This window comes from Bombina bombina, chromosome 1 (genome assembly GCF_027579735.1).
Source record: "Bombina bombina isolate aBomBom1 chromosome 1, aBomBom1.pri, whole genome shotgun sequence".
Classification (NCBI taxonomy): Eukaryota; Metazoa; Chordata; class Amphibia; order Anura; family Bombinatoridae; genus Bombina; species Bombina bombina.
This window is the reverse complement of record NC_069499.1, coordinates 173,469,295-173,497,174: the sequence shown is the minus strand read 5'-3', so window position 1 is coordinate 173,497,174 and position 27,880 is coordinate 173,469,295. Positions and strand designations below refer to the sequence as shown.

The window sequence follows — 27,880 nt, the reverse complement described above, 5'->3', positions numbered from 1 at the left end:
ATTTAATGATAAAAGTACAATGGAAAGTTGTTTAAAATTGCATGTCCTATCTGAATCATGAAAGTTTAATTTTGACCTGACAGTCCCTTTAAAGGGACAATAAAATCAAAAATAAACTTAAATGTAGAACATTAAATTTTCATCAACTTTCCAATTCACTTCTATTATCAATGTTGCCCTAGTTTTCTTTGTATCCTTTGTTAAAGATTAATCCTAGATGAGCTCAGGAGTATTTACACGTCTCTAGCCATTTGGCAGCAGTGTTGGCACTATTGTGTATAGCAACAAATTTCCAAACACTGCTGCCATAGACTACTAAAGGCACAAGCACGCTTTTGAGCTGCTACCAGCCTACCTAGATTTACTCTTCAACAAAGGATACAAAGGGAACAAAAGCTAATTTGGTAATAGAAGTAAATTGGAAAGTTGTTTAAAATTTACGCTCTATCTGAATCGTGTAAGTTTAAGTTTGAATTTACTGTTTCTTTAAATGATGCAAATAAAAAAGTTTACTACAATGTTAATGTTGTATTAGTGCTTTAAATCTGTAGTGATTGAATACAGGTATATTTGCTACATTACAATCTCTTATTGTGGCTTTCTGTGGCTATAGAGCTGCTTGGGGAAGCAGGATGAGATGGATGAATTGTCTTCGGTGCCACAGGAAACGGATTCTTCAGGAGAGGAACAGTTAGACGCAGAGGACCAAGCACATTTGGTAAGAGTGAGAAGTCAACGTATGTGCTAGCTGGAGATCTGATATAGTAAACGACACTAGAGGGCGCTCTTGGATAACCAGTATGGTCCATACTTGTTAAAGGGACACTGTACCCAAAAAATTTCTTTCGTGATTCAGATTGAGCATGAAATTTTAAGCAACTTTCTAATTTACTCCTATTATCAAATTTTCTTCTTTCTCTTGGTATCTTTATTTGAAATGCAAGAATGTAAGTTTAGATGCCGGCCCATTTTTGGTGAACAACCTGGGTTGTCCTTGCTGATTGGTGGATAAATTCATCCACCAATAAAAAAGTGCTGTCCAGAGTACTGAAACCAAAAAAAAGCTTAGATGCCTTCTTTTTCAAATAATGATAGCAAGAGAACGAAGAAAAATTGATAATAGGAGTAAATTAGAAAGTTGCTTAAAATTGCATGCTCTTTCTGAATTACAAAAGAAATTTTTTGGTTACAGTGTCCCTTTAATAGCACAGAAGCTTAGTAAGAATAGTGGCATTAATAAGCTGTGTAGGATATAAATGGGCACGGCATTATAAAGCAAGTAATCCATATAACAACAATATATATCCCTGTTTGATTTATTTTAAAATCTGTTTAAAACTTAAAAGGAACATGAAACACATTTGAAACAGGTGGTAAAAGCAATTTTTTCTCTCTGAGCAACTGCTGTGTTTAAAATGCTGGTACACAGCGCATACTTAAATACAATTTTTTAAACAGCTATAGCTTTTATTAGAAGCATTTTTTTCTAATACATGTAAATAACAAAAATGCTTCTATGCAAAACTGAAATGCATCCATATGAATTCCAATTTTGGCTGGAATCTCCCATTAATTACGCACAGTAAAACAACCCTTTAAAGGGACAGTCAACCATAGAATTGTTATTGTTTTAAAAGATAGATAATCCCTTTATTACTCATTCCCCAGTTTTGCACAACCAACACAGTTATATTAATATACTTTTTACCTCTGTGATTACCTTGTATCTAGGAACCTTCTTCCAGCCCCCTGATCACATGACTGTGACTGTTTATTATCTATTGTCTTACATTTAGCATTGTATTGTGCTAGATCTTAAATAACTTTCTGTGCCTGAACACAGTGTTATCTATATAGCCCACGTGTACTTTCTGTCTCTTTGTGTTGAAAAGAGATTTAAAAAGCATGTGAGAAGAAGCAGCCCTCAAAGGCTTAGAAATTAGCATATGAGCCTAGCTATGTTTAGTTTAAAGTAAGAATACCAAGAGAAAAAAGCAAATTTGATGATAAAAGTAAATTGGAAAGTCGATTAAAATTAAAAGTCCTATATGAATAATGAAAGTTTAATTTATACTTGACTGTCCCTATAAGATTGTAAGATTTCCATTTCTTAGAAGTGGAAATTCACACTGTACAAGCCTAATCATGGTATATACCTGTCCCTTACAGGCCTCAGCAGAGGTGATAACACACTGCATAAATAATGAGTGTTGCTACAAAAATGGCTATTATTAACACAAGTAACAAGTCCTGATTGACTCTCCATATAGGAACACTGGTGGTGGAGTTTGGTTATAATGCATTCAAAATTGATCATAATTTATTACAAGGTTGCAGAATAATCTTATAATTATAAGGCAATTACTGTCCCTTTTTAATAGTACAGATGTTGTGATCAAGTATACAGTATAAAAATATATATATATTTTTTATCCACATGACCAGAATGGGTTACGCATTTGGTCATGGCACATCTGGTTTGAGGAAGGCTGTCACTGGTATGGTAGACACAGGTTTCTCAGCAGGCACAGAATACCCAGTGGTACTGTTGGTGAGACTGTCACGGAATACCAGATAGGTACAGCAGGCACATCTGGTTTGAGGAAGGCTGTCACTGGTATGGTAGACACAGGTTTCTCAGCAGGTACAGAATACCCAGTGGTACTGTTGGTGAGACTGTCATGGAATACCAGATAGGTACAGCAGGCACATCTGGTTTGAGGAAGGCTGTCACTGGTATGGTAGACACAGGTTTCTCAGCAGGTACAGAATACCCAGTGGTACTGTTGGTGAGACTGTCATGGAATACCAGATAGGTACAGCAGGCACATCTGGTTTGAGGAAGGCTGTCACTGGTATGGTAGACACAGGTTTCTCAGCAGGTACAGAATACCCAGTGGTACTGTTGGTGAGACTGTCACATGATACCGGATAGGTACAGCAGAAACATCTGGTTTGAGGAAGGCTGTCACTGGTATGGTAGACACAGGTTTCTCAGCAGGCACAGAATACCCAGTGGTACTGTTGGTGAGACTGTCACATGATACCGGATAGGTACAGCAGAAACATCTGGTTTGAGGAAGGCTGTCACTGGTATGCGTGGTGTCTGGAGCAAGGTGAGCATACACAAGTATCCAGTAAGTATGCTTTAGTCTCAGGAGCAAGGTAAACATACACAGGTATCAGGTAAGTATGCAATAGTAAGTTACAGCAGCACTTTGAGCAAAAAGAGTCTCAGGGCATAAAAAGTAAAATTAAAAAATACCTTTATTCCAACATGGTTAAAATACAATTAAAATTATATCATCATGATAGTAATTTATATTATCATGAAGATTTAGTCACATTGCATTTTTGTATTTTTGTAGTTTTGCATTTATACGGGGTTTCTATATATAGAATTTTTTGAGGTTGTTTAATATTAGCCTATTTAGATTGGGTATATTTAGTTTACTCTGAGAAAGGCTCTAGTAACCAACACTTTAAAACATTAATATATGCTTAATGCTGTTATTATAAATAATTGGTTACATAAATAGTTGGATGTTTTATTCTTCATTTTTTAGTGCATGTATTTTGAATAATTTTGTTTGTGATGTATACATATACACTTGTATTTTTATATATATTTGTATCTTGTTTTATTTTATCACTTACATCTGTCCTTTTAAATAGGGGGAACTGACGCCTATCAAACTTACCCTATGATTAAGTGCTTAACTGAGCACGAAACTAGTCAGGGAGTTTGTTGCTGTGTACTATTTTAACCATGTTGGTCTAAAGGTATTTTTTAATTTTACTTTTTATGCCCTGAGACTCTTTTTGCTCAAAGTGCTGCTGTAACTTACTATTGTGGACTATTTTTCGGCACACCGGCCGTTACATTCAGCAAGCACCCCTGTAACCTGTTTGCTGCTTGGATTAATCCGCCCCCGTTCACCGCTCACGCCGGAATTGCCGCGTCTGTAGCGGCTTGGTTGGTGTGTATCAGGTAAGTATGCTTTGGTCTCGGAAGCAAAGCGAGCATACACAGGTATCAGGTAAGTATGCTTTTAGGCAAATATGCTTGGTCTCTGGAGCAAGGGCAGCATACACTAGTATCAGGTAAGTATGCTTTAGTCTCAGGAGCAAGGAGCAAGGTAAACATACGCAGGTATCAGGTAAGTATGCTTTGGTCTCAGAAGAAAAGTGAGCATACACAGGTATCAGGTAAGTATGCTTTAGTCACAGAAGCAAGGTGAGCATACACAGGTATCAGGTAAGTATGCTTTGGTTTCAGTAGCAAGGTCGATGAGGCAATAACTCAGCCCAGGGGGATGGGCTAGGTGAGTTTTTATAGGAACTGAGTACTCCAGGTGGGAGATCCTACAGTTGGGACATTACTCTTTAAATCTAGGAAGCATGTGTCTGTGCGCCTAGAGAGCTGCTGTCGCAGCTGAAGACGGACTGGTGTTTTGGTGTCCTTCCACGTGGGATGCCAAGAAGGAGAGCGACAATTCCAGAGTCTGCAAAGACCGGTCTCCTCTGACCCGGTAAGGATTCTTATAGTGTCTACCTCACCGAAGATCTTAAAGAATTCCATGAAGTCTGCATTAGTGTGATCTGTGACATCAGGAGAATCTGTTGTACAAGTGTTACTGGACAAAGAGGTCTCACTAGTCTTGCCACTCTCAATTTTCACCAGCATTTTTGGCTGCTATGTTATGCTGTGCAGCTGATTTAGAAAAGCCTTCTGATCTCTCAGATCTTTGTAATTAGGCTTCTTTGAGTTTCATATAAAAATGGAGGGGCTGGAGAGGGTTCATTGTATGTTTTGCTGACTTATAATTTAGTGCTCTTATGGTTTTAGTTAAGTACATTTGAATTACATTATATTGTAATATTAGTATATGTCATTTATTAGTATAGACCCAAGTGTTAAGAACCATTTGTCATGGATTTTTTATCATTTGAAACTTACAAAGCAGACATATACAAATGCCTGTAGATTTTATTCATCTAGTTAGAATGCTCCATTGAGTTCTCCATTAATATATCAGCTAGAAGCAATGCATTCTTTACTCATGCGTGTGTAAATAATAATCTATTGATGTGAATGTTGTCTTTAATCTCATGTCTCTTGTTATGTATTATGAGAGCACATACTCTGGTTGTTAACTGTTGTTTTATCATCTTAGGAGCGAGTATTAATTCGGAGACATGATTCTTTGCCTTGCATCACCTCTTTACCTATAATTCCATGTGCCAAATTACCAAAGGTAGGTATAATTATTTGTTATTTGAGATACTTGTCTTTATATGTAGTCTCACTTACCTCATGAGAGGCTAGTCCTACATGGCATTTAGGTATTGATGCATCACAAATCAACACCCATAAGAAAAAGACTTGTGGGTCTTGGTGAGGGGAGCAAATAGAGGGGCACAAATGTGAGGGAACTCTAGGAAAGACAAGTGAAAGGCAAGAGTTAAGAAAGAGCATGGGGAATGTATGAACACAATTAAATAAGAGCGAGGGAACCTTTTGTCAGACAGCAGCAAGGGGAACACAGATGGAGTCATGAGTGAGGGGAGCATAGGGAGAGATTGGTATGAGGGGGAAACGGAGACAAACGTAAGGGAAGCACAGTTGGAGAAGATGGAGGAGACCACTGATACAATTCAATATAAAATATAAACTATTTTTACAATGTTGTTGCCATTGTAAACATGTCTTTATTTTTCAGATTGCACGCTCAACATCTGCTCAAGACTTACCTCGTCACAAGGACTATAAATTTCATCTGTCAGCTAACTTTCAGACAAGCATGAAAGAGCTTGAGATGTGGAAGCGGCACATTCTCAATCCAACAGCCACAATAGATAGTTTAAACCTTAACATTAACATCATTGAAAACCAAGTTACTGACACTCTTTCCAATGTCCCAGAAAACTCCAAAGTAATAATATCAGGGGCTAGAATCAGACCAAAGGTTGATGTAAACAATATCACAAAGATAAAACGTAAAAAAAGGAAAAAAATGCTGGACCCACAGAAACTGCAGCTGATCTTCGAGGAACTGAGCAAATCTACACATATTTTGGAAAGGTTAGATATAACATTACTAGCATGTACAATACCATTATTTTTAAATTTGCTAAGCAAACCTTGACAAGGCTCGGTTCCCTGTCCAGAATGACTAGATAATTAAATTGCAACTTTAGCTCGGATTCTTATGTTATTGTAGTTCCCCTCAGTTTACTTCTCCTAGTCACATAAGAAGAATACTGGAAAATTGTGTTGTTCTGTGATAAGTAGAAACAAGGTTTTTCTGCAGTTTTGCTATAAATTTCCATAATAGGTGAATATGAAAATTATTTGAATGCTTTTGCACATTGTTGCAATTCTTTTTCGGTAGCCAAACTCCACTCACCTTATTTTGAGGAGCCAATCCCGACTTCTTACTGTATAAGACTGAATTAGACAAGTTTTGACTCTGTTTATATTGTTAGTAAAGCTTGCATTGTTTTTCAGTTCTATAAAAAACACAGAAGTTACTCCCGGAGTGTCAGGGAGTGAGTAGTAGGCGTGTTTGTTGTATTGTGAATACAGCTTTTTGTTAAGTGCAGTCTTGGTACAGCTTCATCCCCGAGGAGGCATGCTGCTGCCATTCCCAAACATTGTTTTGCAGTTCGTTCTATAATGATCCCTGCTGAGGCTCACTAGGGACAGATATGTTTTAGGGTTTAACCAATAATGTATATTGTGTTTATTACTGTATATTATATATTTTTCTATAACAATAATGTTGGAAATATCCCTTTCAGAAATGGGAAGTCTTAAACTGCTTATTTAACCCAGTAATTAATGTATTCATCTTAAATATCAATTTAATCTCAAGCTTGCCCAGATGTTGAGGGAAAGCATATCCCAATGGGGGATATAGGATAGCTTTCCTGATCTTGAAAACTAAGTTCATGTAAATTCCGATTATGTTTCTTATTAGAATGCAATTATAATGGGTGTTTTTTCCTATGATATGGAGAGTCTACAAATCAATTCAATTACTAGTGTGAATTCAACTCCTGGCCAGCAGGAGGTGGCAAAGTGGACACCAGCAGAGCTGTTAAGTGTTACTGCCCTTGCCCATAATCCCCAGTCATTCTCTTTGCTTTGCTTATCCTTTCTGTAGTTTTCTGTGCTTATTAAATGGGGTATTTAGGGACTATTCCTTTCATATATTATCCCAACCCCCTTTTTTTCAGTAGCATTTTTTTAGATAAATTGTTTTTTAAGCTTTGCTCGCTTATTTTATTCTTTGCCTGCTGGGCATATTAAGGGTATGTTGGGGATTATTTTCATTCTCTTGCATATCCCTTACTTGCTACTGTAAAAGCTTTTCCTGGAATTTTGTTATAAGCAGTATTATTCTTGTCTGTTTTTACATATTAAATGTAAGTTTAATCGTATATACTGCCGAAGTAGCTTGGTGTTTAAGTAAGCAGTTTAATAGCTAAAAGCTATTGGTTTGATTACCAATACGGGTAAGATAAAAAAGGGAATTTTCTAGAGCTGAATTGGCCACCAGAATATTTTCCTTCTCTCTGTCCCTCTGGTATAATTTAGTGGTTATCACTAAGAGCTGGAGAACCAAAGGTTGAGAGTTCGGATCCTCCCTCAGGTGCGGATCATTTGTGTTGTGTCTTATTTTCTTGAATAAGACTTCTATCAGAGGATTATTCTGGACAAACCCGGCAAGATATTCTTCGTCCTGGAGGTTCGTTCAGGACCATCTGTCTGAGGTGCCTGCTTTCTTAAAACCTTCTTAGAGATGGTCTCTTTAGATGTCAGCTCAGATTGGGGTTCTCTATGATATTGGGGGATCTGGATTTAGACGGAGTCTGTCTTTCCCTTCTGGAATTGAGATAGATCTCCAATGCCTCTAATAGCTTGAGGTATCTCCCATCCTTCTTTAGGTGGTGTCTCGCATTTGTTCCTTTTCAGGTATTCTCTTTTCTCCTGTTAAGTGTAGTCAGTCCACGGGTCATCATTACTTATGGGATATTAACTCCTCCCCAACAGGAAGTGCAAGAGGATCACCCAAGCAGAGCTGCTATATAGCTCCTCCCCTCTACGTCACACCCAGTCATTCTCTTGCACCCAACTAATAGATAGGATGTGTGAGAGGACTGTGGTGATTATACTTAGTTTTTATATCTTCAATCAAAAGTTTGTTATTTTAAACAGCACCGGAGTGTGTTGTTTCTTCTCAGGCAGAATTTGAAGAAGAATCTACCTGAGTTTTGTATGATCTTAGCGGACGTAACTAAGATTCATTTTGCTGTTCTCGGCCATTCTGAGGAGTAAGGTAAACTTCAGATCAGGGGACAGCGGGCAGGTTCACCTGCAAAGAGGTATGTTGCAGTATATTATTTTCTAAGGAATGGAATTGACTGAGAAAATACTGCCAATACCGATATAATGTAAGTTCAGCCTTAAATGCAGTAGTAGCAACTGGTATCAGGCTGATATGTATATATGTTTACACTTCAGTATTCTGGGGAATGGCACTTCACTGGGACAATACTGTATGCATATAACTTTTAGCCTAACTTGCAGTGTGAGCGACTAGCAGCAGGCTTTTTAATGACATTTCATATAATTAGATTTTAAACGTTTGCTGGCATGTTAAATCGTTTAATTATCTGAGGTACTTGGTGAAAAATTGTTTTGGGCGTTATTTTCCACATGGCTGTCGTTTATTTTAAATTAAAAACAGTTTCACTGAACTTCCCTCACTGTTGTGTGTGAGTGGGAGGGGCCTATTTTGGCACTTTTGCTACGCATCAGAAATTCAGTCACAAGTCTGTTTCCTCTCCCTGCATGATCTGGAACGTCTCTACAGAGCTCAGGGGTCTTCAAAACTTATTTTGAGGGAGGTAATCACTCACAGCAGACCTGTGAGATTGTGCTTTGACTGTGATAAAAAACGCTTATATTTTAAATGTTATACATTTTTTCTGATATTAAGGGTTAGTCATCCATTGCTAATGAGTGCAATCCTTTGCTAATTTTATGCTTTTACCGGGAAAAATTTGGTTTTTATAACTAATCCGGTTCATTGTTATTCAACTGTCATAGTTTTTTCTGTGCTTCTTAAAGGCACAGTACGTTTTACATATTACTTGTAAATTTAGTTGAAAGGTATTTCCAAGCTTGCTAGTCTAATTGCTAGTTTGTTAAACATGTCTGACTCAGAGGAATATCTCTGTGCTATATGTGTAAAAGCCAAGGTGGAGCCCAATAGAAATTTATGTACTAATTGCATTGATGCTACTTTAAATAAAAGTCAATCTGTACATGTTGAACATCATTCACCAGACAACGAGGGGGAAGTTATGCCGACTAACTTGCCTCACGTGTCAGTACCTGCATCTCCCGCTCGGGAGGTGCGTGATATTGTAACGCCAAGTACATCAGGGCGGCCATTACAAATCACTCTACAGGACACAGCTAATGTTATCACTGAAGTTTTGTCTAAATTGCCAGAACTTAGGGGTAAGCGAGATCACTCTGGGGTGAGAACAGAGTGCGCTGATAATACTAGGGCCATGTCAGATACTGCGTCACAATTTGCAGAACATGAGGACGGAGAGCTTCATTCTGCGGGTGACGGATCTGATCCAAATAGAATGGATTCAGACATTTCAAATTTTAAGTTTAAACTAGAAAACCTCCGTGTACTGCTAGGGGAGGTATTAGCGGCTCTGAATGATTGTAACACTGTTGCAATCCCAGAGAAATTATGTAGGCTGGATAGATACTATGCGGTACCGGCGTGTACTGACGTCTTTCCTATACCTAAGAGGCTTACAGAGATTATTACCAAGGAGTGGGATAGGCCCGGTGTACCCTTTTCCCCCCCTCCTATATTTAGAAAAATGTTTCCAATAGACGCCACCACACGGGACTTATGGCAGACGGTCCCTAAGGTGGAGGGAGCAGTTTCTACTCTGGCTAAGCGTACCACTATCCCGGTGGAGGATAGCTGTGCCTTTTCAGATCCAATGGATAAAAAGTTAGAGGGTTACCTTAAGAAAATGTTTGTTCAACAAGGTTTTATATTGCAACCCCTTGCATGTATTGCGCCTGTCACGGCTGCGGCCGCATTTTGGTTCGAGTCTCTGGAAGAGACCCTTGACTCAGCGCCAATAGATGAGATTTCAAACAAGCTTAAAACCCTTAAGCTAGCTAATTCTTTTATTTCTGATGCCGTAGTACATTTAACTAAACTTACGGCTAAGAATTCCGGATTCGCCATTCAGGCACGCAGAGCACTGTGGCTAAAATCCTGGTCAGCTGATGTTACTTCTAAATCTAAATTACTTAACATACCTTTCAAGGGGCAGACTTTATTCGGGCCCGGTTTGAAAGAAATTATCGCTGATATTACAGGAGGTAAAGGCCATGCCCTGCCTCAAGACAGAGCCAAACCTAGGGCTAGACAGTCTAATTTTCGTGCCTTTCGTAACTTCAAGGCAGGAGCAGCATCAACTTCCTCTGCTCCAAAACAGGAAGGAGCTGTTGCTCGCTACAGACAAGGCTGGAAACCTAACCAGACCTGGAACAAGGGCAAGCAGGCCAGAAAACCTGCTGCTGCCCCTAAGACAGCATGAATTGAGGGCCCCCGATCCGGGAACGGATCTAGTGGGGGGCAGACTTTCTCTCTTCGCCCAAGCTTGGGCAAGAGATGTCCAGGATCCCTGGGCGTTAGAGATCATATCTCAGGGATATCTTCTGGACTTCAAAGCCTCTCCCCCAAAAGGGAGATTTCATCTTTCAAGGTTGTCAACAAACCAGATAAAGAAAGAGGCGTTTCTACGCTGTGTACAAGATCTTTTACTAATGGGAGTGATCCATCCGGTTCCGCGGTCGGAACACGGACAAGGGTTTTACTCAAATCTGTTTGTGGTTCCCAAGAAAGAAGGAACCTTCAGACCAATCTTGGATTTAAAGATCCTAAACAAATTCCTAAGAGTTCCATCGTTCAAAATGGAAACTATTCGGACAATCTTACCCATGATCCAAAAGGGTCAGTACATGACCACAGTGGATTTAAAGGATGCCTACCTTCACATACCGATTCACAAAGATCATTACCGGTATCTAAGGTTTGCCTTCCTAGATAGGCATTACCAGTTTGTAGCTCTTCCATTCGGGTTGGCTACGGCTCCAAGAATCTTCACAAAGGTTCTGGGCTCTCTTCTGGCGGTACTAAGACCGCGAGGAATTTCGGTGGCTCCGTACCTAGACGACATTCTGATACAAGCGTCAAGCTTTCAAACTGCCAAGTCTCATACAGAGTTAGTACTGGCATTTCTAAGGTCGCATGGGTGGAAGGTGAACGAAGAGAAGAGTTCTCTCTTACCACTCACAAGAGTTCCCTTCTTGGGGACTCTTATAGATTCTGTAGAAATGAAGATTTACCTGACAGAAGACAGGTTAACAAAGCTTCAAAATGCTTGCCGTGTCCTTCATTCCATTCAACACCCGTCAGTGGCTCAATGCATGGAGGTAATCGGCTTAATGGTAGCGGCAATGAACATAGTACCCTTTGCACGCCTGCATCTCAGACCGCTGCAATTGTGCATGCTAAGTCAGTGGAATGGGGATTACTCAGATTTGTCCCCTACTCTGAATCTGGATCAAGAGACCAGAAATTCTCTTCTATGGTGGCTTTCTCAGCCACATCTGTCCAGGGGGATGCCCTTCAGCAGGCCAGACTGGACAATTGTAACAACAGACGCCAGCCTACTAGGTTGGGGCGCTGTCTGGAATTCCCTGAAGGCTCAGGGATCATGGACTCAGGAGGAGAGTCTCCTTCCAATAAACATTCTGGAATTGAGAGCAGTTCTCAATGCCCTTCTGGCTTGGCCTCAGTTAACAACTCGGAGGTTCATCAGGTTTCAGTCGGACAACATCACGACTGTAGCTTACATCAACCATCAAGGAGGGACAAGAAGCTCACTAGCGATGATGGAAGTATCAAAGATAATTCGCTGGGCAGAGTCTCACTCTTGCCACCTGTCAGCGATCCACATTCCAGGAGTGGAGAACTGGGAGGCGGATTTCCTAAGTCGTCAGACTTTTCATCCGGGGGAGTGGGAACTTCATCCGGAGGTCTTTGCCCAAATACTTCGACGTTGGGGCAAACCAGATATAGATCTCATGGCGTCTCGCCAGAACGCCAAGCTTCCTTGTTACGGGTCCAGGTCCAGGGACCCGGGAGCGGTCCTGGTAGATGCTTTGACAGCACCTTGGACCTTCGGGATGGCTTATGTGTTTCCACCCTTCCCGATGCTTCCTCGATTGATTGCCAGGATCAAACAGGAGAGAGCATCGGTGATTCTAATAGCGCCTGCGTGGCCACGCAGGACCTGGTATGCAGATCTAGTGGACATGTCATCCTGTCCACCTTGGTCTCTGCCTCTGAGACAGGACCTTCTGATTCAGGGTCCTTTCAAACATCAAAATCTAATTTCTCTGAAGCTGACTGCTTGGAGATTGAACGCTTGATTTTATCAAAGCGTGGATTTTCGGAGTCAGTAATTGATACCTTAATACAGGCTAGGAAACCTGTTACCAGAAAGATTTACCATAAAATATGGCGTAAATACTTACATTGGTGCGAATCCAAGAGTTACTCATGGAGTAAGGTTAGGATTCCTAGGATATTGTCTTTTCTACAAGAAGGTTTAGAAAAGGGTTTATCTGCTAGTTCCTCAAAGGGACAGATCTCAGCTCTGTCCATTCTTTTACACAAACGTCTGTCAGAGGTTCCAGACGTTCAGGCTTTTTGTCAGGCTTTGGCCAGGATTAAGCCTGTGTTTAAAACTGTTGCTCCACCATGGAGCTTAAACTTAGTTCTTAACGTTTTACAGGGTGTTCCGTTTGAACCCCTTCATTCCATTGATATCAAATTGTTATCTTGGAAAGTTCTGTTTTTAATGGCTTTTTCCTCGGCTCGAAGAGTCTCTGAGTTATCGGCCTTACATTGTGATTCTCCTTATCTGATTTTTCATTCAGACAAGGTAGTTCTGCGTACTAAACCTGGGTTCTTACCTAAGGTAGTCACTAATAGGAATATCAATCAAGAGATTGTTGTTCCATCATTGTGTCCTAACCCTTCTTCAAAGAAGGAACGACTTCTACACAATCTGGATGTAGTCCGTGCCCTGAATTTTATTTACAGGCAACTAAAAATTTTCGCCAAACTTCTTCCCTGTTTGTCGTTTATTCTGGACAGAGGAGAGGTCAAAAAGCTTCTGCTACCTCTCTCTCTTTCTGGCTTCGTAGCATAATACGTTTAGCCTATGAGACTGCTGGACAGCAGCCTCCTGAAAGAATTACAGCTCATTCTACTAGAGCTGTGGCTTCCACTTGGGCCTTTAAGAATGAGGCCTCTGTTGAACAGATTTGCAAGGCTGCAACTTGGTCTTCTCTTCATACTTTTTCCAAATGTTCCAAATTTGACACTTTTGCTTCTTCGGAGGCTGTTTTTGGGAGAAAGGTTCTTCAGGCAGTGGTTCCTTCCGTATAAAGATCCTGCATGTCCCTCCCGTCATCCGTGTACTTTAGCTTTGGTATTGGTATCCCATAAGTAATGATGACCCGTGGACTGACTACACTTAACAGGAGAAAACATAATTTATGCTTACCTGATGAATTCCTTTCTCCTGTAGTGTAGTCAGTCCACGGCCCGCCCTGTTTTTTATGGCAGGTCTAAATTTTAAATTATACTCCAGTCACCACTGCACCCTATAGTTTCTCCTTTCTCGTTTGGTTCTCGGTCGAATGACTGGGTGTGACGTAGAGGGGAGGAGCTATATAGCAGCTCTGCTTGGGTGATCCTCTTGCACTTCCTGTTGGGGAGGAGTTAATATCCCATAAGTAATGATGACCCGTGGACTGACTACACTACAGGAGAAAGGAATTTATCAGGTAAGCATAAATTATGTTTTTCTGGGGTGTCCTTCTGGGAGGAGGTTTTTCTTTTCGGCTTATGTTTCTCTAAAAAAGAGTGAGTTCTTCAGTCAGAGGTTTTTCAAGGATAACTCTCAGGTGGTGAGTTCCATATTGGGATCTGATGGCGTCTTGTCTAAACGTCAAGCTTCCAAAATCTGATTCAGGATCAAGGGATCTGCTTACAGCTCTGGTCATCGTACTGGCAGTTCTATGGGGCTTTGGTCTCCTCCCCCTGTTTTTTCTTTTTGCCCTCCTTTCTCGAGGTATAGCCTGTATTATTCAAGAGCAGACTTTGGTGTTTTTCTTTTAGTCCCAGCTTGGACTCGCAGAATCTTGTAAAGATGTTATCGTTTCTCCTGTGGAATTGCATCTTAAAAGGGTCCTTCTTAGGTACTTTCCATTTTCCACCTTTGATTCTCTAAATCTGACTGCTTGAAGATGGTTCGCCTCGGCTTGCATAGACAAGGTTTTTCAGATAGGGTGATTTGCTCTATGATCAGGACCGTGAACCGGTATAGCATAAGAATTACGGTAAGGTATTTCGTTCTTCCTTTTTCTGGTTTGAATCTAAGGGTTTTTTTCTTTTGAAGAAGGTGAGGGTCCCTCACGTTCTGTCCGTTTCTTCAGGAGTAGGATTTATCCATCTGTACTCTGAAGGGTTAGATCTTTGCTCTTTAGATTATTTTGCTTAAACGTCTGTCTGTCTCCAGATGTTTAATCCTTCGTGTTCAGGCCTTAGTCCGAATCAGGCCTGTGTTTCAGTCGGTTGCTCCTTCTTGGAGTCTTATTCTGTTCCTTAGAGTTCTACAGAAGGCTCAGTTTTAGCCAATGCACTCTGTTGAATTTTGTTTTGTCTAGGAAGAGTTTTATCCTTCTAATAATTTTTTTTATGAGAATAGGTGGTCCTTGGTTCCAAATTGGGATTTCTTCCTAAGGACAATCCGCTTTTTCAACAAGGTGGTGTTGTTTCTTAGTTCTATCCTAATCCTTCTGCTCATAGAATCTTCTGTTACATAGCCTGGATGTTGTGTATGCTCGGATGTTCTATTTTCAAGCAAATAAAGATTTTGGAAAAAGCTCTCTGGTGGCACAGGAACAGAGAAACAGGCTGGGAACCAGGAGACCCAAGTTCAAAACTGGTCACGTCTGTGACGCATGGGTTTCAATCCTCTGTCCTTTTTTGTTTGTCTCTGGTACATATCAGGGCTAGCAGGCCGGTTCTTTTTCTTTTCCCTTTTGTTTAAAAAGGGTTATTTGGTTGGTTTATGAGTCAGCTTGAACTTATCCTCCTGAGAGGATTACAGTTCTTTCTTTTGCGCTGTCTCTTCTTTCTGGGCCTTTAACACTGAGGCTCTATGAAACAGATTTACTAGGTGATCGTCCGGGTCCTCGTTGCATAATTTTTCCGACTTAAAAAATAAATAATTTTTAAAAATGTTTTTTGCCTCGGCTGAGGCGTCTTTGGGAGGAGAGTTCTTCAAGAGTTGGTGCCTTCTGTTTAGGCCCGCCTGTTTTGTTCTCCCTCCCTTCCATTCTGCGTCCTCTAGCTTGGGTATTTGTTCCCACTAGTAATTGAATGGATTTGTGAACTCTCCATGCCATAGGAAAGAAAACAACATTTATGCTTACCTGATAAATTTCTTTCCACAACCCGCCCTTATTTATGTTTAAGATGGCTATTTTTTTGGTATCAACCTCAGACACCGCTATACCCTTGTGTTATCTTCTTTTTCCATTTTCCTTTGGCCGAATTACCTTGGAGTTATGGGTAAGGAAAGTGAAACTTTACAGCTCTGCTGGGGTGATCTTTGCCCTCCTGAATTATAACTAGTAATTGAATGGATTTGTGGACTCTCCATGCCCGGAAATAAATAAATTTATCAGGTAAGCATAAATTTAGTTTTTTTGAAGCCCCTTTTCGAATTTTTTCTAGGGTCAGCTAATCTAATTTTTAAGTAGCTTAATGTATGTCCAACATGTTATAATTTTCTTCATAAATGGAAAAAGTCCACAGCTGCATTCATTACTTTTGGGAATTCAGAACCTGGCCACCAGGAGGAGGCAAAGACACCCCAGCCAAAGGCTAAAATACTCCTCCCACTTCCCTCATCCCCTGGTCATTCTTTGCCTTTTGTCCCAGGAGGTTGGCAGAGAAGTGTCAGAAGTTTTCAGTCTCTTAAGGAGGTTAGTACTCTTCGGCATGGGACTGGAGTTTTAAGTAGTCGCTGTCTGCTTTTTTCTCTCAAGTCCATGGCAGAAGCGATGCTACTATCTGTCACACTTGAAGGGCTGTGTTCCTGTTCCACAGCGTAGATTCCGGTAAGGATGATTTTTTTGTGGTCTGCTCATGTTGGAATTGATACTCAGGATTTTGTGGTCACACTGTTTACAAAAGTCTGTCTGACTGTTCTTTATCCCTTCATCATAGGGGGAGACTCTATGTGGCCTTGACAGTGCTGGGGCCCTTGGTTTCAGGCTGGTTTTGACTGGGTACAAATCCTTCTGTCTTTGAGGCCTAGTTCAGACACGTGGTCCCTTTTTATGTCCGGTTGGTCTGGTGAGGGCGCCTAGTGATCACAATATGATTTGTGTGGTTGTCTTGTTTTATTTTTCAAGCTTAAGCTAGCATCATGAGAGGATGTGAGGGTCCGTGGTTGCTTAGGGGCATGAGGGATTGGTTCAGTCCTCATTCTTAATAAATAAGAAAAAGACTGGATATAAAAAAACAGAAAAAATCTTCAAATCATAAGCGCTAGTGAAAGCTTAAAATAGGTGACAACAGTGCATAAAAAACTTTTTATAAGTGATAATAAATATGAACCTACGAAATAATAGACCTTCAAAAATTATATATTGAGTGAACCTTAAAAAAAGGCAAAAAAAAGAGATAGGATTATGTGCAAAATCTGCATCAATTTAATACAAATATATAGAAAAATGAAAACAAATAGAACAAGTATACTGAACTCCACATGCGTTGATCAGGCGCAAATATGTAGCATACAAATTGCAAATATGAGACAACTCGCAACAATATTTAGAGGCTATGGTGCAAAAATAATTACAATGTAACAATAAATGGTACTAGCAATAAAGACAATAAAGAGAAAAAACAGGTGATTTCCAGACAAATTCAATCGACAAGCCAGACGTTTTGTCACGAAGTGAGGCTGAAATGAAAACGGCAGAAAAGACACTAATCAAAGGTATTCACTTTTACTTACACCGGACACGGTGAAGAGATGTATGGTTCTCCCCTCTGTGGCAAACGGCTCCCAACACTACCAGCATACACTTCAATACGGCAATCCAATATGACGATAGGGCAGGAACGGAGTATTCGTCCAAATCGCTATTTCGCCGGAAGGTAGCTGAGGTGAGTCTCTACGGAAGCCTTAGAGGGACAAAACACTTCAAGGTAATAGAGCAATGCATTTCAACCCGCAGTGGGTCTTTTTCAAGCTCTCGATGTACCAAACCACTAGCTATTTAAAGGTAGTGTGTTAACCTAATTGGCTTAAAATTGTGGGTGTCTCTAAATAAGCGACAATGAACATATAACAACAGCAATACTTCATAAAATGGAAGATCGCAATTAGACCACATAAAGAAATTAACATTTAACAAGAACATTTGGCCATATAAAAAAGCGGATCGTTTGAATTCATGCAGATCGGCAAATATCCTAAACGTTAATTTATAGAAATAATAAAAAATATATAAAATACAAAAATACGTATTCTGCATATCACATGAAAAGATATATATATATATATATATATATATATATATATATCTATAAAAATTATATATATATATATATATATATATATATATATAAAAAATGATAAAACTTAAAAAATGTAATGAAATATATATACAAACTATATCTAATTAATAATGAATATGTTTTGGTAAAATTAATTGATAATGAATATTTTATGAAAAAATGAATTGATAGTGAATATTTTATAAGATTTTAAAAAGATCAACTACAATGATCTTTCGGCGGCAAAAGAGGATCCAATAACTCATCATTCCTTAATAAGTTTCAGTGTTTATTTAGAATTCTTTCTAATAAATGCTTGTTCTGACTATAATTTGTGATAAATGGAATGAAAACACTATCCTTTTTTTCATCATTTTCAACATAATTCCTATTTGTGTTCTCCTTTGTAGTTAATAGAGATGTTCTGTCAACTGGTCTAACTTCTTTAATTCTTCAGTCCTCATTCGCCTTTCAATCTAGTGGGCCGGGACTCCGTTGAGATCCGCAGCGACATGCTCAATCGTTTCCGAATTTTTCGGGAACTAGAGTATTCCTTCCCGTTGTGGGTTGGAGGCTTGGAGGATTTAGGGCCTTCATACCGCCGTTCTTACGGTTTTGCCTTTCATGGTCTCTTTGGAAGTGTTCTCTTAGGTCTTGTTCCTTTTAGAGGTTCTCTTCCTTTGGGTCGAGACTTTCTGGACTTCGTCCGGTTTTTCTGGCGGCTTTGACCGCTTAATTAGGAAGTGAAGGCTGTGAGGCTCTGTCTTCCTTCAGGAGTTAGTCGTCACCATATCAGGGGCGATAGGAGGTGTTGTCTCTTTTTCCAAGCTTTTTCCTTAGGGGTTGTTTTTCTGCCTGGGTTCGGGATGCTTTGCATTCTTCTCACCCTTGGGTGTGGTCCTCTGGTACATTAATCTGAAAGGATTATGGAGACTATCCTTCTTTCTACTCACTTTCGGGTGACTCTGTTCTCGTTTTCATTTCCCTTAGTTCTGCCCTTGGGGCCTTTGGGCTCTAGAGAAATTGCGTAACTTTGTTGTGGCCTAGTACCTTGCTGGGGGGTGTTGAACTCCGGCTAAGGGGGTTCTCTTCCCTCTGGGCTGGGAATTACGAGTGAGTCCTGTATCCGTTCTTCGGGTTTCCCGGTTCTCATCCCCTGTGAGGTCTGATTGCTTCAGACGGGGTATCTTGTTTTCCCTGAGGGTGTTGTTCGTTCTAAGACGATTCTGGGTCCCGGGTCCGGAGTTCTTGTCTTGGATCCTACTTGGATGTCTGGAGACTTATGATCCGATGGACTCGTTCGGGACAACCCAGGTTTTTTTCAGGGACCCTATGTTGCGACATAGGGGCTAGCTCATTGGGCTTGCAAGCAGGTAGACCAGAGTTCACATCCACCTTCGGTACTGGATATAAACTTTAAGGCCTGACTTGTCCTTCGGACAGAGTGTGCTCCTCTATGGGGAATTTTTTTTTTCTGTGGGGTCAACAGTGGTGTCTGGATGATTTCTTTTTAATGACACGATGAGTCCACGGATCATCTTAATTACTATTGGTAATACCACTCCTGCCCTGCAGGAGGCGGGAAAAGCACCACAGCAAAGCTCTTAAATATCACCTCCCTCCCTTCACTCCCAACCCAGTCATTCTCTTTGTCTATGTTAAGTGCAAGGAGGTGGTTTGAGGTCCAGAGACCCCCAGGCAGAACTGATAGATGCCTTGGCGGTTCCTTGGACCTTCAGTCTAGCATACATATTTCTTCCGTTTGCTCTTCTTCCTCGGGTCATTGCTCAAGTCAAGCAGGAGAGAGCCTCAGTGATCCTCATTGCATCGGCTTGGCCTCGAAGGATTTGGTATGCAGATCTGGTGGACATGTCGTCTCTGCCATTGAGACTGCCGTTGAGGAAGGACCTTCTAATTCAAGGACCCTTCCTTCACCCAAATCTAGTTTCTCTGAAACTGACTGCTTTGAGATTGAATGATTAATTTTATCCAAGCGGGGTTTTTCTGACTCGGTCATAGAGACCATGATTCAGGCTCGTAAGCCTGTAACTAGAAAGATTTACCATAAGATATGGCGTAAATATCTATATTGGTGCGAATCTAAGGGCTACTCCTGGATTAGAGTCCGGATTCCTAGAATATTGTCTTTTCTCTAAGAGGGTTTGGAGAAAGGATTATCGACAATTTCCCTAAATGGTCAAATTTCTGCCTTATCTATTTTGCTACACAAACATCTGGCAGATGTTCCAGATGTACAATCTTTTTGTCAAGCTTTGGTAAGGATCAGGCCTGTGTTCAAGCCAGTTACTCCTCCATCGAGTCTTAATTTAGTTCTCAAAGTTCTTCAAGGGGCTCTGTTTGTGCCTATGCATTCCTTAGATATTAAGTTGTTATCTTGGAAAGTTTTATTTCTTGTTGCTATTTCTTCTGCTCGCAGAGTATCAGAGCTTTCGGCTTTGCAGTACGAATCCCCTTACCTTATATTTCATTCAGATAAGGCAGTTTTACGTACTTTTTACGTACTTAATTAAGATTTCTTAATTCTTAATTTCTTAATTAAAGTCGTTTCTGATTGGAACATTAATCAAGAGATTGTTGTTCCTTCCTTGTGTCCAAATCCTTCTTCTCAGAAGGAACGGCTTCTACATAATTTGGACGTGGTTCGTGCCTTAAAATTTTATCTGCAGGCGACTAAGGATTTTCGCCAGTCTTCTGCCTTGTTTGTGGTTTTCTCGGGAAAACGTAAGGGTCAGAAAGATACAGCTACTTCTCTTGCCTTTTGGCTTAAGAGTATCATACGTTTTGCATATGAGACTGCTGGACAGCAGCCCCCAGAGAGAGTTACGGCTCATTCCATGAGGGCTGTTGCTTCCTCATGGGAATTCAAAAATGAAGCTTCTGTGGAACAGATTTGCAAGGCTGCAACTTGGTCTTCTCTTCACACTTTTTCAAAATTCTACAAATTTGACACTTTTGCCTCGGCTGAGGCCGCTTTTGGGAGAAAGGTTCAAGCAGTGGTGCCTTCTGTTTTAGGTTCCCTGTCTTGTCCCTCCCGTATCATCTGTGTACTCTAGCTTGGGTATTGATTCCCAATAGTAATTAAGATGATCCGTGGACTCATCGTGTCATTAAAAAGAAAAGAAAATTTATGCTTATCTGATAAATTTATTTTTACTTTTTTGACATGACAAGTCCACGGCCTACCCTGTTTTTGATAGACATGTTTTTGGGTTATTATATACTTCAGGCACCTCTGCACCTTGTTACTTCCTTTCTCTCCTTTACTTCGGTTGAATGACTGGGTTGGGAGGGAAAGGGAGGTGATATTTAATAGCTTTGCTGTGGTGCTCTTTGCCGCCTCCTGCAGGGCAGGAGTGGTATTCCTAATAGTAATTAAGATGATCCGTGGACTCATCGTGTCAAAAAAGAAATACATTTATTAGGTAAGCATACATTTTCTTTTTTCATTCGGTCCGTGTTTTGATCATACTATGGCTTCATGTCTTGTGGACATATACACTGTTCTTATCTGGTCCCTTTCCTTTGGAGGGGATAGTTTATCTTCCTTATGAGTTTGGGTTTCCTCTCTCTGGAGGGTCTTTGTCCTGCCCTGTGTGTAGGAGGTTGGATCAGGTGGCTTTTTTCTGTAAGGGGCAGAAGAGGTTGGATCAGGTGCTGCTCTGTGGGCTCTGTTCCACCTGTTGGAAATTGAATTCTCTACATGGAGACTGTCTAAGAAAGTTGTGATAGGTCTTCCTACTGATCTTTTGCACTTTTCTCTTTTCCAGGTCCTAGGGGGTTCTCCTTGGGAGTGCCTTATTTTGGAGGAGTGGATTGGGTTGGCACCTGAGCTCTGTTCGGGTTGGTGAGTCCCCCCTTTTTCTTTCCATTCCCTGAGGGCTTGTGGTTGGGGTCTTTCTGTCCCCCTTGCTATCAGACATGTCTGTCACTTGGGCTGGTCTGGTGTTGGAGCAGGATCTGAGATCTGTTGCTCTGCTATTCGGCCTTGAAGCATTCAAAGTACAGTATGCCTTTTTGAGGTTCTCCTTTCTCCACATTGAAGATTTGTCGGAAGGACTGGTGGCTCTTAGATAGCCGGCGACGTTATCCGCTGGTTAGCGGATACTTAGCAATCTGAAGGATCCTATCTTCAGCTGCTTTCTACTTGCCCTGCAAGTATTTAAGTTTCAGAGTAATTTTTAGATAACTGCAGCGTGCAGTGTTTTTGCTTCAGGTGTTGTTCATCAGACCTATCTGAGCTTGCTGCACAAGGTTTCGTTCGGAATATTTCGGTATTCTGAGATACCTTTTTGCAACTTGGGGACCTTCATCTTCAGTTACTTTCTAGAGTGTGGTTGCACTGTGTTAGGGGAAGATCCTCTCTCTGTTTCAGATTCCTGGCCTTATCCAGTGGTTTCTGTATTTCTGGGGTCTGGGCATTGCCTCCCCTTGTTTCTATGAGACTGGTTGGTTGTCTGTTAGCCTGACCCGGTTTCTCTGGTTTTTGTTCTGTGTTTTTATTTAGGACTCGTTGTGCCCTTTTTAGGGTTTTTTCTGGAGTTAGCTGGAAGCCAGCTCAGCATACTAATGCTCTGTGGCTACTCTGCACTGTAGCAAACCGAGGGTTGCAAGTTCGATCCCCGGCAAGGTCTTCTCAGCCTTTCCTCCTTTTCGAGGTTGATAAAATGAGCAGCGCCTTGAGTCCCTTAAGGGGGATTAGCCGCGCTTTACAAGTACAATCATGTTTTCTCCACGCCTTTTCTTCTTGTGGAAGAGTACGGTTTGTTCCCTTTCTTTAGTAAGGGGTGTGTTGTTTGGAGACCGACTGCTGGGGACGGTGTCTCTTAGAGGCTGTTGACTCTATCGACTCTAGTTCCTGCGGTCTCTAGCAACGCTGTGGACTATATGCGGGTCAGTGTCCTGGGGCCTTTTCCTTTTTCCAAAGTTGTTCTTGGCTTTGAAAGAAGCAGGATTTTGTTGGGTAGGGGTTTTCAGGCCTGGTGCCCTCAGAATGGGCCGCCTCTTGTACTGTCACGTTCCTTAAGGGAGAATCTAAAAATGGAGATAATATATTTGTAATATCATATGGGATCACAACTGCTGAGTAGGAGAAAAAATAAGAATATATAAATTAAATTTGGAGTGTAGCAAGAAGATACTGAAAACCACAATAGTCACTATATAAGTGAAGATGATTTTCGTGTATCAGCAGGCTGTGATTTATGTTAGGGAAAAATAAGCGTATTAACCCTATTGCTGCCTGTTGCAATGAATACACTGAAGTGACAGCAGGGAGAATGTAAACTTATCATTCCCTTAGATCTAGTAAGCAGGACACTTAAGTAGAAACTTACATGTAAGATTTAAAGTTACAGGAATAAAGAGTATATTTTTATATATATGGCACCATAACATAAGTTGGGAAACTACAAGTACTTATACCTCAGGTAGAGAATGGAATATGGATCTAGATAACGGCAACAACAGATTCTGAGACAACTGATAGCAGGAGCGGAACACAGGCTTTTGAAACAAACTGTCAATGAGTAATAGTGCTGACAAGCATAAGGACAAAGCGTCGATATTTGCAGCATGTTACAAGTTTGCAAACTTACAGTTTGAAGAGAGGAGCTGGGCACAGGAGGTTGCCGAGCGGGGAAGCAGCTGGCGTGTGACGTCACCGTGATCAGAGCGGAGGTCCGTAGTTGCGCTGTAGTGTGAAAGCAGCAGCGGCAATGGGAGAGAAGTGAGATCTGTCAGAGTCCGGAAAATCCTTTCTGTGGGGAAAGACTTTAGACTTGATTTAGCAGAGGTAATGCTTCAGGAAGTGCTAGGCAAAGTGAGCCCAACTTCAGTATCCAAAAGATATAGGAATGCAGCAACAGATTGTGAACAGTGTTCACAAAGACAAGGCTCTGGTATTGTACAGGTAGACTTCAATACTAAGCAAGGTATGAATGCCTGGGGTGTGCCTTAAATAGGGTGGAGACAGGTTTGCAGGCAATGATTTGTTAAAGGGACAGTATTAGACAAGATTGTGTACTGGTTGTGAGCCTAATCGTTACATGTACCCTCACGTTTTTGCATTCAGTGTCCTCTATAGCTTGGGTATTGTTTTCCCAAAAGTAATGAATGCAGCTGTGAACTCTTTCCATTTATGAAGAAAAACTTAAATTATGCTTACCTGATAATTTTCTTTTCTTCAGACTGAAAGAGTTCACTGTTTCCCGCCCATATTTTTTCTGTGGGGTGTCTGTTATTTTTGTTCTTCTGGCACATTTTCACCCTGATATTTCTTCTACTGTTCCTTGGCAGAATAACTGGGGGATGAGGGAAGTGGGAGGAGTATTTAAGCCTTTGGCTAGGGTGTCTTTGCCTCCTCCTGGTGGCCAGGTTCTGAATTCCCAAAAGTAATGAATGCAGCTGTGGACTCTTTCCATCTGAAGAAAATAAAATGATCAGGTAAGCATAATTTAAGTTTTACAGGAACATTCCAAAGATACAATGCTAGAAGTTATTGAACAAATCATGCTATGGGCAGTTAAATTGATTTGATTAAACAGTGGCTTTTCTTGCAGTAGCTTATCTAATTAGTAAATTAATATTATTTTTTCATCGTTTCATAACTCAATACTGCTAATTTCTACTGCGACAAATAAATTGTTTTCTCTTGCATAGATCTAGATCCCTTGAAAGTCTGGCATGCCCTGAAAGTGCACACCCTACAACTCTACATCGCTTCCGGAGTTCCAGCCTTCCACGACAACTGGAATTTTATAGCTTTGTTAAGCGCTATGGTGGAATACAGGCTGATCAGGAGGTGCGGGAATGGGTGCGTGACATCTGGAACAAATGGTTTGATGAAGTCTTTCCACCAAGTCCGGCTTCAGTGGAAGAGACATTTGAGCAGTTTAATATCGCAAGTAGTGACTATATTCAACAAGATAGCAAGAAGGAAATGTCACTGTTAGCAGCTCTTGTATCTGTGCCCCCAGTTCTGGTAGAAGACCCAGTTGCATCTGTTGAGGATGTGAAAAGTGAAATTGTACATCTGTCACTTCAAATTGAGGGTACAGAGATGCCCTCTGGTTTTCACTACTGTAGAAGAGGAGCACTAAATAGAAAACTGGGAAATATAAATCCAGCTCTTCAGGACTTAAGTATGGTAAGTAGAGAGAAAGCAAATAAGCAAAATATTACAGAAACAGACAACATGTTTATACAAAGAGTCTTATTTTGTGTTAAATGATAATTATATAATTTCATGCTATTGTTGAATATATTCTTCACAGGCCATAGAACTACAACCAGATCTGGTAGATGCATACTGGCACAGACATTTAATTTATCTTCTGCAAGGAAAATCAAATGAAGCATTAGATGATTTGAACATCATTATCAAGCTAAAGAAATCCCATGCAGGTAAAATGTTTTGGGTAGAATCTGTATAGTTGTCAATTGCCTTTGCATAATGTACGTGTAATGTACATTTCTGTTATTGTAGTTATACAAATAGGATTTGTATAATTATAAGGCATTTTACATTCATACTTACGTTCTAAAAACGAATATTGACAAAGTTGACTTTGTAAATCAAAAGTAGCCAAAACATCTGATTGGGATAGTTCCTGCAGCTATTGCTATTCAACTTCTAGTGAGAAACTTTCCAATTTGCTTATGTTATAAACTTTGCTTCTTATTCTTGGTTGCTCACCCGATGTGTTTGCTAGCTCCCAGTAGTGCATTGCTGCTCCTTCAGCAAAGGATACTAAGAGAATGAAGCAAATGCCATACTAGAAGTAAATTGGAAAGTTGTTTAAAATTGTATGCTCTATCGGAATAATGAAAGAAATATGTTAGGTTTCATGACCTTTAAGGGTTTCAGATCCTCCATAGAATATTGTCTTACTCTGGGGGAAATTTATATTTTGAACGATTTGGTATCTTAAAGGGATGGTAAATCTTAGCGTTTGTGAAACACTAGGATTTGCCATTGGAACAAATAAAGTGGACTTTCAGTCATGAAGTATAAAATACTTCATGCTGAAAGTTCCTTTATTTGTTTGAAGCGTTTGCCATGCTGAGCTCCCCAGGCAGCCCACGGCAGAATGCTATTTTGCTGAGAGGTGATGTTTCTACCTCTTAGCCAATAGCCGTGTGCGGGCTATCCAGCTTGGTGCCAGTTGGAGCGCACGGCTATTTGCTAAGAGGTGGAAATGTCACCTCACAGCAAAATAGCGTTCTGCCGCAGGCTGCCTGAGCAGCTCAGTGCGGCAAACGCTTCAAACAAATAAAGGAACTTTCAGCATTAAGTATTTTATACTTCATGACTGAAAGTTCCCTTTATTTGTTCCAATAGTAAATCCTAGCGTTTGTCTTTACCACCTCCTGTTGGGGTTTTATTCCATTAATCAACCACCGTTTCTGTGAAGAAGTGTTTCTGCAAATTGCTCCTGATCCTGCTTCCCTTAATCTGGAGATCCCTTGATCTGCTTTCAAAATTCTTACAAAACAGAAGGAGAAAGTAAACCTACAGCAAAATGAAAGCTATAAGTACTTTACAGCAGCCACATTTGTTAATACTTTTAAGGTCCACATTTTCTGAATGGATCTTGATGCCCCTGTTTCCGCCAGAAACAGCAGTTATGATGCAGCGGTCTAAAGACCGCTGCTCCATAACTTGTCTGCCTGCTCTGAGGCTGCGGACATTAATCTGCCCGATCCTATACGATCGGGCTGATTGACACCTCCTGCTAGCGCCGATTAGCCGCAAATCTGCAGGTTGTGACATTGCACAAGCAGATCACCAGAACTGCTTTTGCAATGATAAATGCCAACAGCGTATTTTGTCGGCATTCATCGATGTCTGTCGGACATGATTCTCTGAGCGGATCATGTTGGACAGACCGATGATAAATCGGCCCCCAAGAATGGAAACTCGATTTAAGTATTTTGTTAGTTTGTTTTTAAATAAATTCCCTTCTTTCACTACGTGTAACCTCAGCGCTTCCATGCGGCTCTAGGATAAGTAAACCAGTCAGGTGCAGAAAATGTGCTCCAATCGCCATCTGTATTCTCATCTGGATTGCCAAAGAGACACTCTATTATTACATTTTTTATTCATCTGCTAAAAAGATTTATATTTCTGAGCATTATGTTTCTGTAATGAAAATAAACCATAGAAATGTTAAGATAGACAGCTAGACAACTGTAATTTTATTTCATACAATTTGCCTTTTCTTTACAGATGCGTATTTGTCCAAAGCTGAAATATTTAAAAAGAATCAAGATTACACTATGGCTATTCTCAGCTATACACAGGCTCTTAAATGTCGCCCCACTGACGATGATATATACTTCCGCAGAGCACAAATGTACGAGACTCGGGATGAAATTGTTCTTGCTATGGATGATTATGCCCAGGTGCCATTTTAAATAAGTCTCTTTTGATTGTTATACTTTATATTTTATGTGGATTTATACCTTACTTTCACACCTATAATGTAGTTAATTTACATTTATAACAGTAATGCTCAGTGATTGGTCGACCTGCAATATTACGAGGTATCTTCTCCATAGTGATCAGTCATGTTTTGTTCTATTGTTTTTGCTATTTATGGTGGGGAGTAACATTACTAAATGCTGACTGTTTTCCTCCAGCCCATGTGAAAAGGTAATGTAGCCAAATTGTTTATTAGTTTTATTTACTTTGATAGATTCACTTCCATTTATACTCAAGTCAAAGTTTTCCTTTTTATTGAGAGGTAGTAGAGCTAAAGCCTTGTCCTTTCCCTGCCAAAAATTAACACACATACACATGAGACTTAGAAACTCAGATTTCTATGGTAGTTTAGATTATGTTCATGTTTCTTTCTGATGTGTAAGCTTAATTAATTGTCAGAATAGTTTTATGTATATCCCAGGAATTCTTGAATTTTGTGTTTTGAAACCACAGCCTAATAAAACGGCTTGCGCTTGTAGGTATAATCAGATCTTATTACTTTATCACATTGTGTACATATACCTGCTTCTTTATCTTATATCTGTCCATAAACCAATCACCAATACTTGGAGAGAACAATGGAAAATTAACATTTTATTACTTTCTC

At 40.3% G+C, this 27,880-nt stretch overlaps 1 protein-coding gene across 1 annotated transcript in view; it reads left to right on the top strand.

Moving 5' to 3' along the window:
- The first annotated feature begins 637 nt into the window (after window positions 1–637).
- Window positions 638–27,880, top strand: part of TTC6 (tetratricopeptide repeat domain 6) — a 430,156-nt gene continuing 402,913 nt past the window's right edge. The window contains exons 1-6 of the mRNA XM_053711337.1: window positions 638–718; window positions 5,178–5,258; window positions 5,724–6,085; window positions 24,450–24,936; window positions 25,064–25,193; window positions 27,019–27,194. Of these exons, the coding sequence (XP_053567312.1) occupies window positions 638–718; window positions 5,178–5,258; window positions 5,724–6,085; window positions 24,450–24,936; window positions 25,064–25,193; window positions 27,019–27,194 (1,317 nt within the window). The remainder of the gene's footprint in view (window positions 719–5,177; window positions 5,259–5,723; window positions 6,086–24,449; window positions 24,937–25,063; window positions 25,194–27,018; window positions 27,195–27,880) is intronic.